This window comes from Phyllostomus hastatus, unplaced genomic scaffold (genome assembly GCF_019186645.2).
Source record: "Phyllostomus hastatus isolate PE091 unplaced genomic scaffold, TTU_PhHast_1.1 phas_scaffold_12, whole genome shotgun sequence".
NCBI classification, from domain to species: Eukaryota; Metazoa; Chordata; class Mammalia; order Chiroptera; family Phyllostomidae; genus Phyllostomus; species Phyllostomus hastatus.
Genome location: NW_025334007.1, coordinates 11,953,749 through 11,969,520, shown reverse-complemented (window position 1 = coordinate 11,969,520; position 15,772 = coordinate 11,953,749). Strand labels below are relative to the sequence as shown.

At 41.1% G+C, this 15,772-nt stretch overlaps 1 protein-coding gene across 4 annotated transcripts in view; it reads right to left on the bottom strand.

Annotated features, from left to right (window-relative positions):
• The window catches only part of SH3KBP1 (SH3 domain containing kinase binding protein 1), a 317,304-nt gene that overhangs the window by 127,190 nt on the left and 174,342 nt on the right, over positions 1 to 15,772 (bottom strand). For all 4 annotated transcript variants that reach the window (XM_045856034.1, XM_045856037.1, XM_045856036.1 and 1 more), the window contains one exon: positions 5,905 to 6,110. In XM_045856034.1, coding sequence (XP_045711990.1) covers positions 5,905 to 6,110 — 206 coding nt within the window. The remainder of the gene's footprint in view (positions 1 to 5,904; positions 6,111 to 15,772) is intronic.

Sequence of the window (15,772 nt, the reverse complement as noted above, 5' to 3'; positions counted from 1 at the left end):
TTTTCTCCTCTTGGAAGTTGGCCTTGCCTGCTCTTCCCCAACAGGCAAGCCCTTCTGCCTCACATGGTTCTGCTCTAGTCCAGCACTGCTGAGTCTGTCTAATCCTAGGGATCAGGCGGCAGGCCCATTTGGCTCTCACACTAAACTATATCCTCCAACTTCACCTTCATCAGTAACATAAACATTGCAATAGAAAATACATAGAGAAAGCTGCACAAATCATAAGTGTATAGTCTGAGGGATTTAAACGAAGTGAAACAAGACCTACATAAAATAGAGAAATATACTGTGCCTGTGGATTGGAAACGTGTTCATTCTCCCCCAAAAGTATTTACAGAGTCAATGCAAACCAAATCAAAACTCCAGGGTTTGCTTTAGGAGGGGCAGGATTGACAAATTGATTATAAAATTTATATGAAAAGACAAAGGACCATGAACAGCCAGGGAAATCTTGAAGAAGAGGAACAAAGATTGAGGACTTACACTGCCAGGTATCAAGACTGACTATAAAGCTACAGCATTAAGGTAGTATAGAATGGGTACAAGGACAAATAGACCAGCAGAACAGAGTCCAAAAATGGACCCATATATACACAACCACTTAAATTATGACAAAGGTACAGTACAGAAAGGATAATCTTTTTGATAAACAGTGCTGAGTCTACTGGATACCCATACTGCAAAAATGAGTACAAATAATAATTGATTCTCCATCCACTGATTCATCTTATTCATTAACTGATTTAGAATTTAGATTGGGGGGATTTATCAGGGGACCCACTCTAAGTTTCTGTGAACCTCTCTCCTGAGTCTTAGTTATCCTGTCTTCTATAATCCACTCCTCCCACTGTAGCTTGGAATACATTCTCTAAACCATCTATCAGATCATGTCACTCTCATGCTGAAAAAAGCTTTCCATTGACAGCTCCCTATTGTCCTCAAGATCAAGTCTACACTTCACATGTCTTACCAGATGCTTCCTGAACTAGGCCCTGTTTCTTTCTCCATTCTCACCTTTCCCCACTTCCTGTTGGGGCCTCAACACATGCTCCATGCCATTTCTTTTTTCCTTTGAAGCATTTATACAAGTTGCTCTTCCTATCTTGACAACTCTATGCTCCTCTCCTTGATGGATGTCTACCGGACCCTTGGGTGTCAGCCTAAACATCACTTCCTGTAGGCCTAAAAATATCACTCCCTATAGCTCTAAACATCACTTCCTAGAGGAAGTGGATACACACCCACATGAACACACACTCTCCAGCCTCCCTAATGAGTCACTACTTCCTGCCATGCCCGAAGGCTCCTGCAGCACAGCACTGTGTTCTCAGCCCGGTCAGAGCATTCCCTACACTGTATTTTTAGGACTTGTTTACTTTTCTGTAGCTCTCTGAGGGGCAGCGACCTGGTCTCATTCACTATTGTATACCCAGTGCCAAGTACATGGTGAGCACTGAAAAAACACTGTTGAAAATGAGTTACATCTAAAATTTCGAAGTATTTTTAGGTATATAATTTTTTAAAGTTCTATGAGTTAGGATAGGTACAAAGAGTATTTCCATTTTACAGATGGCCGAATTGAGGCTTAAGTGACTTTGTCAAGGTCAATCAGCTAGGACAATTGTAGCATGTCCTTCTAATCTTATGACATTTAACTTGGTTCATCTTTAGGCACACTGTATTTTCCACTATTTTGATATAACACATACTTACCTTTGGGCTTAGTTAGCTTAAATGGTATATTTTTCCCCAAGGTTCTCTTTTTCTTTAATCTTTTTTCAAGGGAAATTTCCAACATATACAAAAATATGGTGATGAACCCCCATGTATGTACTGCCCAGTTTCAACAATTAACTCATGACCAATCTTGTTTACTCTGTGCCCTACCCTTCCACCTTCCAAATTATTAGAAGCAAAATCTCAGACATGAAATCATTTCATGTATAAATATTTCAGTTAAATAGTGCATTAAACAAATCATTCACAGGTGTATCCAATTGGTACTATTAAAAAGACTCATAATTGGGATTCTTCCGTATCAATAGGAGAAGCAAGAATACTCATCATTTCCTTATTGTTGGGGGTGGGGAGTGTTATAAAATATCTCCTGGAATAGAATCATTAGCGCTCAGCCACTCTGAGTGAGGTGACTGGGATTAAAGCAAAGGTAAAATCAGCACAAAATTAACTCAGAAAAATGTATCTGAAAACCTCACAAGCTTGAATAGAAAGCATACTATATTGCTTACAGCTGTTAGCAATTATCAGATTCCTTTTTTCCTTCATCCAAGCTATCACACCAGCCATGTCAGATGGCCAATTGCCCCAGCCTGAGCGGGGAACCTGCTTGGGCCTCAAATAAACGCTGTCACGTGACATCCAATTGGTGCCTCTACAAAATCAACAGCGAGCTCAATTCTGAAAGGAAGCTTCCTTCCTTAAACATGAATCTTGGTCACAAAGCCATTTCCAAAGTGATGAGAACCAGGCTATGCACTAGTAAAACATGATCACACTCATCAGCCCTCGTGCCAGGTTGTGCAATAACATAATGAGTCCATAAATCTATACAGCTATCCATGGCGCCAACAACAGGGGGTGGAGAGAGTTTTGAATCCTCTTAGACACTGTAAAGATTTTCTGCAGCCAGTGAAGCAGGCTGGGAAGTTTACGTTTTCCCCAGAGGCTTCACAATGAGAAGCAGGTTAAGGTTGATGGCCAGCACATGGTTTCATTCTGCAAACAAATCATGAATCACATGCACATGCATATATATACATACATATATAAAATAACTCTGATGAAGTTAACATTACATGTCACCAAGACCAAGGCAATAAATCTGTCTGTTCCACAAAGATGCAGTGAACCGTACAACCACTACATTTTCAACTATGTAACTGTTATATTATCCCACCCACACCCCTCATTTTATAGATGTCTGTAATCTCTAAAGTGCTGTTAATACAGTTTTCATATTATTCAGTCAACCAGTATTTACTGAGCACCTACTATGTGCCACACACTGTTCCAAGCACATAGCATACATCGGTGAACAAATAATAAATATAATAGAAAATTAATATTATTTTAGAAGGGGGTAAATGCTACAAAACAGTGCAGTGCAGTGCAAGTAAGGAGGATGGGCTAAGGGAACAGGTTTTGGAATGAGTGGGCCGGGGCAGGCCTTGTTGAGAAGGTGAAGTCTGAGCCAAGCCTCCTGTGGAGAGAGGCAGGACACTGGGTGAGCAGGTGGAAGCCAAGTGTCCAGGCAGACACTCTGTGGCAAAGGTCCCCAAGTGGGAGAGTATATGGCACGTCTGAGGAAGAGCGAGGGGACTGGGATAAACCAAGTGAGAAGAAGGGCAGAGAAGAAGGAAATGTGAGTGGCCACGGGGATCAGGTCACCTCAGCTCCTGGGCCTGGTAGAGGCCTTTCCCTGTGGTTCTCTGGGGAGGGTTTGCAGGGGAGAGCAGAGGAATGGCATGGTCTGACTTAGGGTTTCAAAGGCTCGCCCTAGCTTCATGGCTGAGAACAGACTGTAGGGGGCAGGGGAGGAACAGCAGACGCTACTACAAGGCACTACAGTGATGGCAAGAGCAGGGGGCAGTGGAGGTGAGAAGCCATGGCAGATGCTAGGCCTACTTAGGAGGCAGAGCTGATGGGGTTTGCTGATGGATGAGACATGGGATGTGAGAAAAAGAGAGGAGTGAGCAACAATCCAGGGCTTTTGTCCTGAGCAACAGGACGGGAAATGGCCCTGTGTTTAACTGACATGGGGAAGACTGTGGGCGGAGTAGGCTGAGAGGGATGATGACAAGGTCAGGTTTGGACAAGATGATAAGAATTTACGATCTTCAGGTGGAGGTGTTCAAATCGGCATTTGGGCATGTGGCTCTGGAGTTCAGAGGAGAAGTGCGCTGATGTACAAACGTGGGAGACTCACATTTGATGCTGATATTGCTGCTCATAGTAACCCCAATTTATTATTAATGGTTAAAACAAATATAAATAGCAATAATAAAAGTCAAACACACAATGTCCTACACAGAGAAGAATGAGACCAAGAATCAAAAAATAAACAAAAGGGATTAACTGTGCTGAGTTAATGGTCAGGGTCATGTCAACTACTAGAATCAAATGGAGAAAAACTGCGTACATCGTTCCTTCCCGAGATGGGGCCTTGCTCTTCTGTAAATATTTACAGGAATCTGAAAGTGACCATGTGGAACAGAAATGAGCTCACGAGCTAGATGCTACTAACTACATCGTTTTCAGATCTGGAGAAACATCATGTATTGATTACTCAAAGAAACAATACTGGCTCAGGGAAGCTTCAGCAAAAGAAGTGAGACAGTCTTTAATGTCTAAACATGTGCTCTTTCCACCTTCTTCGGAGGGTTTTACATGAACATCTACTGATGGTATTAAGTGTCCAAAAGTTTCCTTTTCAGATTCTGTTTCTAATGCCTGAGCACAGGCAGTAGAGGGAAGGGAGGTGGATGGAAGTTCTACAGCTGTGGAAAATGATGCAACTTTAAAAAATTCATCTCGTCGAAAAATGAAAAACACTTAACAGCTACCAATAAACCTGCATTAGAAATCTTGCCAATGCCCTACTCCCCGAAGCCTGCTGGCACAAACGACAAAGCAAAAATTTCAGCACTAAATCAAATTAACAAATGTTCCTCAAGCACAGCACAAATGTAGTTTGTTACAATCTGGAAAATTCCATGGTATTTATCAAATCCTAAGCAAAGCTATGATGCTTAGAAGTGTACCACAGTAGACGTCATTAACAGCCACAAGTGCGATGGCTCTGGGTGTGTTGCTGTGGCAACCGCGTACTCAGCAGCAACATGCTGTCTGCCTCTTGCCAACCCAGAACCAGAGGCAGAAGAAAAAAGCGAGCTTCCTGATGGTAACAACCCAGGGAGTCACAGCGGGGCCACTGCCATCACTCACTCACGCAGGAGACTTCATTTTGGCAGTCTGAAATCATTCCCACCTAACTCCTAGGGAAAAAATGCACAACCCCTTTCCTCTACTGCAGAAGGCGGCAACATCCCCAAGCACAAAGCACGAGAGAAGTGTACAAGGACAGGAGAGAGATGAGGGGCAAGGAGGTGCTTGAAAAGTATCAAGGTCGTTTGTTTAGTTGCGTCCAGGCATGAGGGGCTGTTTTGGGAAGAAAATGGAGAAGTGCTGGTCCATCTGAAAAGTCAAACTGGGAAACATTCCCGAGTGAGGAGATCAGTGCAAAAAGCAGGAGCAAGTGGAGTAAGTCCATCAGAGAAAGACAAGTACCATATGAATTCACTTATACATGGAATCTAATGAACAAAATAAATGAACAAACAAAGCAGAAACAGACTTACAGACACAGAGAACAGACTGGGTTGCCAGAAGGGGAAAGGCATCGGCGCACTGGGTGAAAAAAGTGAAGGGATTGAGAAGTACAGATCGATAGTTACAGAATCGTCACCGGGACGTAAAGTACAGCCACAGAAAATAGTTAAAATTGTAATAATATTGTAATAACCATGTATGGTGCCAGATGAGTACTGAAATATCAGGGGACCACTCTGTAAAGTATACGATTGTCTAACCACTATGCTGTGCATCTGAAACCAATACAAAATAATATTGAATGTAAACTGTAACTGAAAAGTAAAATTTGAATTAAAAAAAGAAAGAAAGAAAGCAGCAAAATGAGCCTGGGCCTCTGGAGGAAAGCTGTTCGCACACAGGGGGACTACATGTAAAGGGGAGTGGGCCAACAGCTAGCACATGAGAACACCGAAATCCCAATGGAGGAGTAGGGAGTCTGAGACACCAAGTCCTACAATGTACTTCTGGACACTCCACATTATGTTGCAATGAAAGAGAAACTGTTGTACGTACCTTTTCCACCGGCAGAAAGTCATTTTCTACCTCAGTCGACCTTGGTCTTAGTTTTATTGCCTTGTCTTTGAAAATATCTCCAAAGCCCACTCCCTTAACTTTCTTCGGCTGGATTGCTGCAGTTGTGACTGTCCCGTTGGCACCTTCGGATTTGGTACTGCTTGAGTCACCCCCATCACTCTCAGAGCCTGTGGTTTCCCTTAAACCTGTGAAGAGGGGGGGATGGGAGAGAAATAGCTCAAAAATCAGTCGTAGCCATGAAGCACCTCACAGCCAGCCAGGAACCACCTCTAAAAGAGTTGGTGGGTGTAGGATAACTTGCACTGGGGTTTTTCATTTAAGTGTGTTATGTTGTGTTTGGGTGTCTTTGTGTTTTATTTGCTCTCTCTCCCCTCACCCTTTAATTTTATGAAGTGAATCAAAACTACAGAAAATCTCACTTCAAAGCAGGTCTCTTTGTAAATGTGACATTTTACCTGTCCTCAGCTGGAGTCTGGTTCTTATTCAAATCTGTTTTGCCAACGTCTGTGCAATAACAATGCCCTCCTCGCCTCCCTGCCCAGTCAGTACCACATACTGTACCCCCAATCTCTGTGACTCATGTCGATTAGCAATTAGCAATGGAAGTAACATTTCCTAAAGGGAAACTGTGAGGCTAAAAGCCATTTAAACAAATTAGCAATTTAAAAAAAAACACACAAAACCATGACTGCCAAAGAATTAAATCTCTTTGGATGGCTTCACAAGGAATAAATGCACACAGACATGCTTCTCTAGGAAAGCATTAAACCAAACTTGACATTGAGACTGGGAAGATGATTGTACTGTTAAACAGGGAAAGAAGCTGCCCTCCCAAAGGACAGAATCCCCCAAGCTCTTCTTCCCTCCTTTCACACCATCCTCACTCCAACTGGACTTGTGTCCAAAGAACACTGGGGATATTACAGCCTTCCTCTGACTTCTTGTGGCATGTGTTGGAAGTCACAAAATAGTAATTATCAGCAAGACAACACAGACACTTACCTCCCCAGATTCTTTTTACCCCAGGCTCTGCCCACAATCATGTTCCTAAAAGGAAAAGCCTATTTGTTTCTAGTTAATTTCTAGGTGTATGTTTTTTCTTTGATGGTGAATGTATCAGTGATGCTATCAAATGGCAGGATTCAACGGGTATTTTATGGAATACTAAACTATGCCATTAAACTTGTCTGGAAAATGTTATGGATGAGTAAGACAGCTTCTGAATATTTACTGTATTTCTCCTGATGACAACCACACCCTTGGGGGCGAAAGTACATCATCAGATTTTGTTCTCTATTAGCCAATCGTGTGTTATCTTCCTATAGGGAAGGTGGCCTCCTAGGACATAAGAATGGAACACCATGTAATTGCTCACATAAAATGTCATAAAATGGTAAAGTCATACAAATAAAGAAGTCTCAGTGCAGGAAGAAACTGTTAAATAAAAACAGACAATATATAGAAAGGCCATTATAAATTGCTAACAAGTTTCAAAATCAAATCCTTAAAACAATGGCTGTGCTTATTGTTGCCACTGTTTTCAATTAAATGGTATTCATAAGCCAAAAAGGAGGAGAGAAGAGGAATATCCCTGGTGTACATTTTAATTAACTAAAGAACAGCATTCGTGAAGAGCAGAGGGCAGAACAAGGAGGCACAGCCCACAACAAGGGGTCGGCTGCAATTTACAGGGCTGGATTTGAGCGTGCAAACATGGATAACCCCCCTGGATTAGCTATTCCTTTATTCATTTGTTCATTGTTTTTAGAAACATCCCTGCTGGAGATATAATTTTTGAGTCCAAATATTGTGTCATTTCCCCTGTAACATGTGCTCATTTTGCTGTATGGATTCTTCCTTTGTGATAAATGGCTTATATATTCTTTTCTGGCTTGGAAAGAACCATTTGAGGGGAGAATAAACAAATGTGAGTGAAACGAAACCATCAGCACCCCCCCTCCCGACCACCACCACCACCACCATTACCAGAAGGCAGCTGGGCAAATGGATTAGGGCAAGGCTGTTTCAGTTCTCAAAAAGAAAAACGTGAAGGTTCTTCTATCATTCCTCATTAGCTAGAAGTATAATATTTTCAACCATGGCCATCCAGATTTCACCAAGCTTCTGATTTCAGGGATATGCTGCCTTCCGGGCTCATCTCAGCAATTTTTTATTAACCAGTGTGAGAAATAGTCTTTGCATTACACGGGGAGGAGCTGCACAGTCGTTCAACCACACAAGCATGAACTAGGAAGGAAACACACGGCAGATTTTTCTTCCGGAAATTCCGGCAGCCTGCTTCTATCAATTTTAACTATGTAAATTAAATATCTGGGTTGGAGAAATAAGTCAAAATCTGCTTCCTTCCCTTTGGAGGGAAAGAAATGTGACTTCTCATTTTAATGTCTGTTTGGTACAGCATCTTTTAGCTACTGGTGCTCATCATAGACACTGTGCCATTAAATGTCCCCGGGTTATACTCAGAATGGTAAGTGACACTCTCAGGCAGTACAGCCCAAAGTGTTGTCTGCATATTGGGGCCAGTTTGTAAAAGGCTTGTTACTGTAACACAGTGAGCTAAATGCAGAAAGTGTGTGTGTTTGGAAACAGTTATAGCAGTGTGCACTGGTTTGACTTCCAGACGTGGCCAGTGGGACTCATCTAGGCGAACAGGGCACAGATCCATCTTGGCCTATCGAATGCCTCTGGCGAAGTCCAGGTGGAACACTGCATGTGCAGTGAAGTAATGCACAACAGAACCAGGTATCTGTGTGCCTGGGAACAGAAGTAAAAATACACTTCTCCACAGATGGTGTGAGAAGCACAGTTGTGGTGTTCACATCTGAACCCTCTCTTTCATCACTTCTGTAGACGTGTGCATGTATGCATACATGTAGGTGCTCACTAGGGTGGGTGTTTCTCCTTCAAGGTGAAAGAGAGCAATGCCTCCTTAAATTTGCTTTGACCAGACGTGTAACCGTCCACTTTTGTGTAATTTACCTTACTGTTCCAGCACTGATCAGTTCAGACCCATGGGCTGTATTTATTTGTTTTTAATTCACATGTACAGGGTGCTTACTGTGTGGCAGGAACTGCATTAACGGCTTCACAGGAATCATTCGTTAATCACATTCATCTCCTTCCTTTCAACTTTTGGCAGCTTTGTTTCACAACCCAAAGGCTACATACTTGTTCAGCCAAAAGAAGTCTGCCGTGTGGTGATTGGCAGAATGAGCAAAGCAAAACACCATTTCTGGCATGGACTTCCATGTCAAATTTTTATTTCTTGGAACCACACAATGAAGAAATGGTTTATTAGCTTCCAATGACCCACTCAGAAAAAGCAATAACCATAAGAGATAGACATGTCCATGAGAAGCCATCTCACACCACCCCCAAGGCCCAGAGGCACCACCACAAATACATATGCCATGATAAATGCTACCAATCCCCTCTCTGCACGCATGGTTCATGCACGCACGACACACACATGATAGAGGCACAAAGCAAACAAGAAAGCGCCAAGGGAAGTGGTGGGAAAGCTCTTGTTGCACGCACCAAGGAAACGGCACTTATCTTAGGCAAATAAGTCCATGTCCTTGGACCAGAAATTCACAGACACTTGGCAGAAGCATGAGCAGCTTGGGAAAGTGCAGCTGCATCAAAAAACACAAGTACCCAGATCTTATCTTTACAATTGCCTCTTGCTGTTAAGGTCACTCACTGTAATAGCGTCTGTGGCCCTCCGTCTTTCCTGGTGCAGCTCGGTAGAGAATTGTCCCTTCAAAGGTAGTCTTTCCTGACAGTGAATGAGAGAAGAGAAGGGGAGAGAAAAAAAGAAGGGGGAGGGAAGGGGAGCAAATGATGGCAAAAGAAGGAAGAGGAAGAATCTTTAACTGAACTTGCCTTCAATGAATCACTGCAAGAGGTTCATCCGCAAAATTAATTCGAGACCATTAGGCAGAATTTCAGAATGTCACAGAATGAGCCCAGAGTTCCCATGCAGCCCCGATGCACAATCATGAGCACCCAGAAAGTGGCACTTGCACCTGTACATGACTGGCATGTACATTATGCTCAATTTAAACCTGGAAGCCATTTCAACATTTCAACATTATAACTCAAGAACAGGAAAACCTCAATTAACCAGAAGGAAGCCAATGAACTCGAGCATACAGCACAATCTTCTCTTTAAAGAATATGACCCAAATACAATGCAGTTTCAGGTCCATCATATTTTATCTTCTGCCCCATGACTGTAAGATTCTAAACAAGGCATGCAATTCTCTTTAAAAGATATTTATCATCCTCAGTACCTCTAAGCAAGAAAATATACTAATACAGTACAGGCGGGGTTTCACCAGTGAGGTTGGAAACCAATAGTGGCATCCATGGCAAGATAAGGGGTTTTCTGCTTAGCACCAAGGACATCAGAAAACCCTTATATCTTGAATCATCTTAATTGAGGTTTTCCCATATCAGTCATGAAGCTATATTCAGGCATGAGGACATAGGACTCACCCAGTGTCATATTATCTCTTTTTTGTTGTTACAAATAGTGGCTATCAATAGCATAAGACTGGACACACAGCTAAAACTCAAATCTCTGTGGAAGCAGGAGTAAGTACATAGAATACACACATACGGCCCCACTCTGAGTGTACACAAACACATGCACACACACGCATACTGGTGTTCATATGCTCTACAGACAATACCACCAGCAGGTAACTTAATTTGCTAAAGGCAAACTCAATGAATAAATACATTACTCTAAATTACCCAAGACATAAGTTCTATTACGGCTTGTGAGCTAACTATTAAACTGGAAGCCAGTCATACAGCTTCACAGTAAGTCTGAGAAATAAAAAGGCAGGCTACATTTACAGAGAGGCACAGATTAAACCTGAGATGGGAAAGAGCGACTTATCTCCCATCTTAGAAACACTCATTAGGAAAATGGGAACTCCCCGATAGGAAGCAGGCTGTCAGCTTCTGGGCCACGTCATCCCTAATACGGGAAGGGATTGTGTAAGGCCAGGCCAATAACTTAAGTGGAATCATGTATCTCTAATTCCCGTGCCCTACAGGCATGGTGGTACACCCTTGTTTTGAAATCTGCCCTTTTTTGACAGATGGGTTCCTTCCAATTAAGGCAAAAACTTAGAAATTCAAATCATTGGCTATTTCAGAATAATCCAAAGAAAAAACAGTGTTTCAAATGTTTTTGGTAGACTCGTAGCTCTTGAGGACTTCGGTGACAAAAGCAGAGCAAAAGTAACAGAGGCTAGCTTTTATTTGGGCAAATTTTTATTCTGCTTAACTTCAGTTATTAAGGCAACATTATTCCTAAGGAATACAGATGTTTTGTGAGCTAGGTCCTCCAAAACTGAGCAGTAACTATCCTTCCAGTATGAGAAAAATTATGTGTAAGAAAAAGAAATCAGTATTTCAATAAAGTTCTTCCAAGTACAGCCAAGTACCCCTCTGTTCTTCCCCAGGACCAAGTCTGAGAATCACTGAGGTAGATGGTGGCCCTGATGTCTCTGAATGGCCAAGCAATTCTACAAAGTCCCCTGTGCACTGGCGGTAAGGCCACCAGAGATGGAGCTGGGGCTAGAGGTGGATGAGGACATACACATTTGATCTAAAGAGCAAAAGACCAAGAGCAACCAGCCAGTTTATGAATGTGACTGCTGTTTATTTTAGTGGGAGAAACACTCTCTGGCCACTATTAAATATTAGCACGTACAGGGGGCAAACACTGTAAAAGAAAATGATTTTAAAATGTCAACACAAAATCTTGTACTTACGCTAGCATCTAATTTTGCCTAAAACTCTTTTTTTTTGCAATTTACTAAATGCTCTCCATTGCTAATAAACATCACACACAAAACATATATCTCATATTAAAAAGAAAAGAAAGTCTAGTGATGGCACAGAGTGGGGGATGTCAGCCTGGTTCTACTTCACACAGGCAAGGAGCACCGAGCAACCCAGTGTCTACAGCTGATGAAATCCAGTATTTGTATATTATGAGAGTGCTTTGTCCTAAGCTCTAAAAGGCCATCTCTGTCTCTGTCTTAGCTTCACAAGTCGCTAACGTATCAAAGCCTGAAATTCAAAACTAAGGAATTAAGGAAAATAAGAAAGTCAATCCAAACTGAAATCTCATGGTTATTAATGATGACAGAAAGAAAATGCAAATGTTTTCCCTCTGAAAATTATAGGAGATAACTGAAAATATTTCTGTAGCTAAAAGGCAGTTTTTGTAAAAAAAACAAAACAAAACAAAAAACTAACAAATACTTTTCAGTTTTACGACAATTCTTTTAAAATCTAAGAAATTAAATATATAAAAAGATGTTAGAAAAGACACATTTATATCTTAAATGTGAAGCAAAGTATGAAATTGAAACTAAACAATAGTCATATCTGGATTTCTTTGCCTCTAAGTTTAAACAAGTTTTATAGATTCAAGATATTCTCTGATTATAATTTGATATAGTAATACAATATCAATATAATTTATAATTAGTTCTATTTCACACTATTTAGTCAATACCAGCACATGCAAAATTGTAACTGAAAAGCCAATTAATTAATCATGATCTGTGACAAGAAGAAATTGGCTAAACTATACTCGGACTTAAAATGTCATGTGCTCTCTGAGAGGGTGAACTACAGACCATAAAGGAGGCCAAACCAATGTGTGCAGAAGGCCTGTATATAATTGTGGCCTTATCCCTGAGAAGCCAGGCCATGCCCAGGACTTAATGTCATTGGGCTGTAGTGTTCTTATCTGACACCAGGCTAAATGATCTCTAAATTCTTTTCCATTTCTAATATAAGATTCTGTCTGCCCTATTACTGCAACCATTTGGATGTTTTATTTTTAAAAAACCTCATTTACTCAAGTGTTTTCACTATTGATCTCTTACACAGGAGCCCATTTCATTCTTTCAAAAAATTCCTTGTTGGCACCATTGTGCAAGCCTAACGAGTAAATAGATCTGGGTGATAATCATCAGTGGCTGCTGATATTTTTAAAATAAGACAGCCAGGCATTATGAGCCTCTAGATAGACTGTATATTACCACCTATGATGCAGTTTTGAACTATATGTGTGTGTGTATGAATTTAATCAAGCCCCTAGATCTAATTATCAATTTATAGGAATATAGAGCAAATGACATATCAGAGATGAAATCAGCAAAGGCAGACAGTGGGAAACTAATAGACAACGGATCTCGCTTTGTTAAGGAAATAAGGAGACATGGAGGAAGAAACTAGATTCAAAGAGACTTAAGACACATCAACAAATGACAATGTATGTACCTTCTTTAGATGCAGATTCAAACTAACAAATTGTTTTAAAAATAGAAGACTATTAGGGGAAAGTGAACAATGATTGTATATTTAATTACAGTGAAGAAATTGCCATTATTTTTGGTGTGATAATGATATTTTAAGACACGCTTTTATGGATACAAATTGAAATACAGCCATGTGTCACTTAACGACAGGGATACATTTTGGGAAATGCATCATTAGGCTATTTTGTCACTGAGTGAACATCACAGAGTGCACTTACACAAGCTGAGATGGTATGTAGCCTACTTATATCTAGAGTACACGGTATAGCTATTGCTCCTAAGCTACAAGCTTGTATGGCATGTTACTGTACTGCATACTGTAGGCAACTGTAACACAAAGGTAAGTTATTGTGTATCGAAACATAACTAAACCTAGAAAAGATACAATAAAAATACGGTATAAAAGATTTTTTGAAATGGTACACCTCTACAGAGCACTTACCATCAATAGAGCCTGCGGAACTAGAAATTGCTCTGGGTGAGGCAGTCAGTGAGAAATGAGTCAGTGTTAAAGCCTAGGATATTAGCAAACACTATGGAAGATTTTTTTTTTTAGAGAGGGAAAGGAGGGAGAAAGAGAGAGAGAGAGAGAGAGAGAGAGAGAGAGAGAGAGAGACATCAATGTGCGGTTACTGGGGGCTGTGGCGTGCAACCCAGGCATGTGCCCTGACTGGGAATCAAACCTGTGATGCTTTGGTTCGCAGCCCACGCTCAATCCACTGAGCTATACCAGCCAGGACTATGGAAGATTTTATAAACACTACCCCACAAGCCCTACCCCTGCTTCCTTGTGAAAAGGTCAGAGATAACACATCGAAGCTGTTGATGCAATTCCATGAACAGGGACATGGGCTGGGCTGACCGGAAACACAGAGGAGAAACTGGCCACGGCACAGATCACCCTAACAGTGACTGCCGGGGGGCGGGGGCAGTGAAAGGAGGCCTGAGGATCAGCAGGAATAAGAAATCCAGATGAAGAGGTTCAGAAACACAGGGATCGCTGTGGCAATGCGGTTCTGGCTATTGGACATCAGAGCAGTGGTCAGATGAAGGCACTCTGTGGTATTCATAAAAAAGGAGGGTGTTTACCATGAACAGGGTGTAGAACTGAGGACTCGATATCTAGACCTTGGAAATCTGTCTTTGGTTCCATTGACCCTATCTGCCACAAAAGGTGCTCTCTGCATTGAATTGAAGGAAGAAATAAAAATTATCTACGCTTTGCATCATTGCAACCTGGAAATATTTCCAAAGCAGACAGGGATAGGTGGCTCCATATCACCACAAGAAGCTTTTATTAACATGACAGTGACATTTAATACTTGCTATGATAGCTTCCTATGGACCTGTGTCCTTGTACAGGATCTTAGGTCCTTGGCAAAGAGTATATAACAATGTACTCTGAACACCATGAAGCTGGATCTGGGAGGGCTGTAGCACTCTCTGAATATGTAGACCTGGGGGGACAGGCTCCACAGTGCTGAAACAGGTCAGCAGCTGACCAATTGGGACGTAATCTGTGCAGTCAGAATTGAGGTGCTGTGAGTGAGAGAGAATCTATTGCCAAGCCCCACAGATACTGCTCATGTCAAAAAAAAAATTATCCTGATCCACATATCCTTCCATTTCTCACTAGAAATTCAGCTCCATTATAACCTTATGGGAACACCAAGGTATATGCCATCCCTCATTGACCAAAAAGTCATTATGCAGCACATGACTGTATTTATGGATAAAATTATATGATATCTGAGTTTTCTTCAAAACAGTATGTAGTGGTATAAATACAACCAATTGGCCATATTGATAATTGCTGAAGTTGAGTAAAGGGCACACAGGGGTTCATTATACAATTCTCTAGACTTGTATACATGTTAGAGATTTTCTGTAATAAAAAGCTCATGGGGAAGGTAGAAGAGAGTATGGTGGGGAATAAATGGTGACATAAGAAGACTTAAACCAAAAAAGTATATAGAAATCTTTTTGAAAAGCACCAGTAAGGTTTTAAAATTTCTATCAAAGGTAAAAATGTTTTCATATTTAATTATGTAGCAAAAAAACTCCTGCTACTAATCACAGTGAATTTTCTTGTCCAAGATAAAATGTTTAAAACAACATATCAACCAATACAACTGCTGTAATGCTTTCCTTGATAGATTAGATTACCCTGAACAAAAATTTAACGTTGAGATTTTTCATAACCACCATAATATAACAATATATCAGGGTAAAAGGAAAGCAAGCTTAACCAATTTGCACTGTCATTCAAAGACAAAAATGCCTCTCCTCGGAGTAAGAAAGGAGTCGGCAAGCATTTAGGGAATACCTACCATGCACATGTGAAGCTGTCTTGGCACACTTCCTGATAAATCTAATGCAATGTGTATTCTATTGCATTTACCCATTGGTTGACAAAGTTCAACTGAACAACTACCCTCCAACACTTTCTGGGAGTACAAAAATGAAATAAG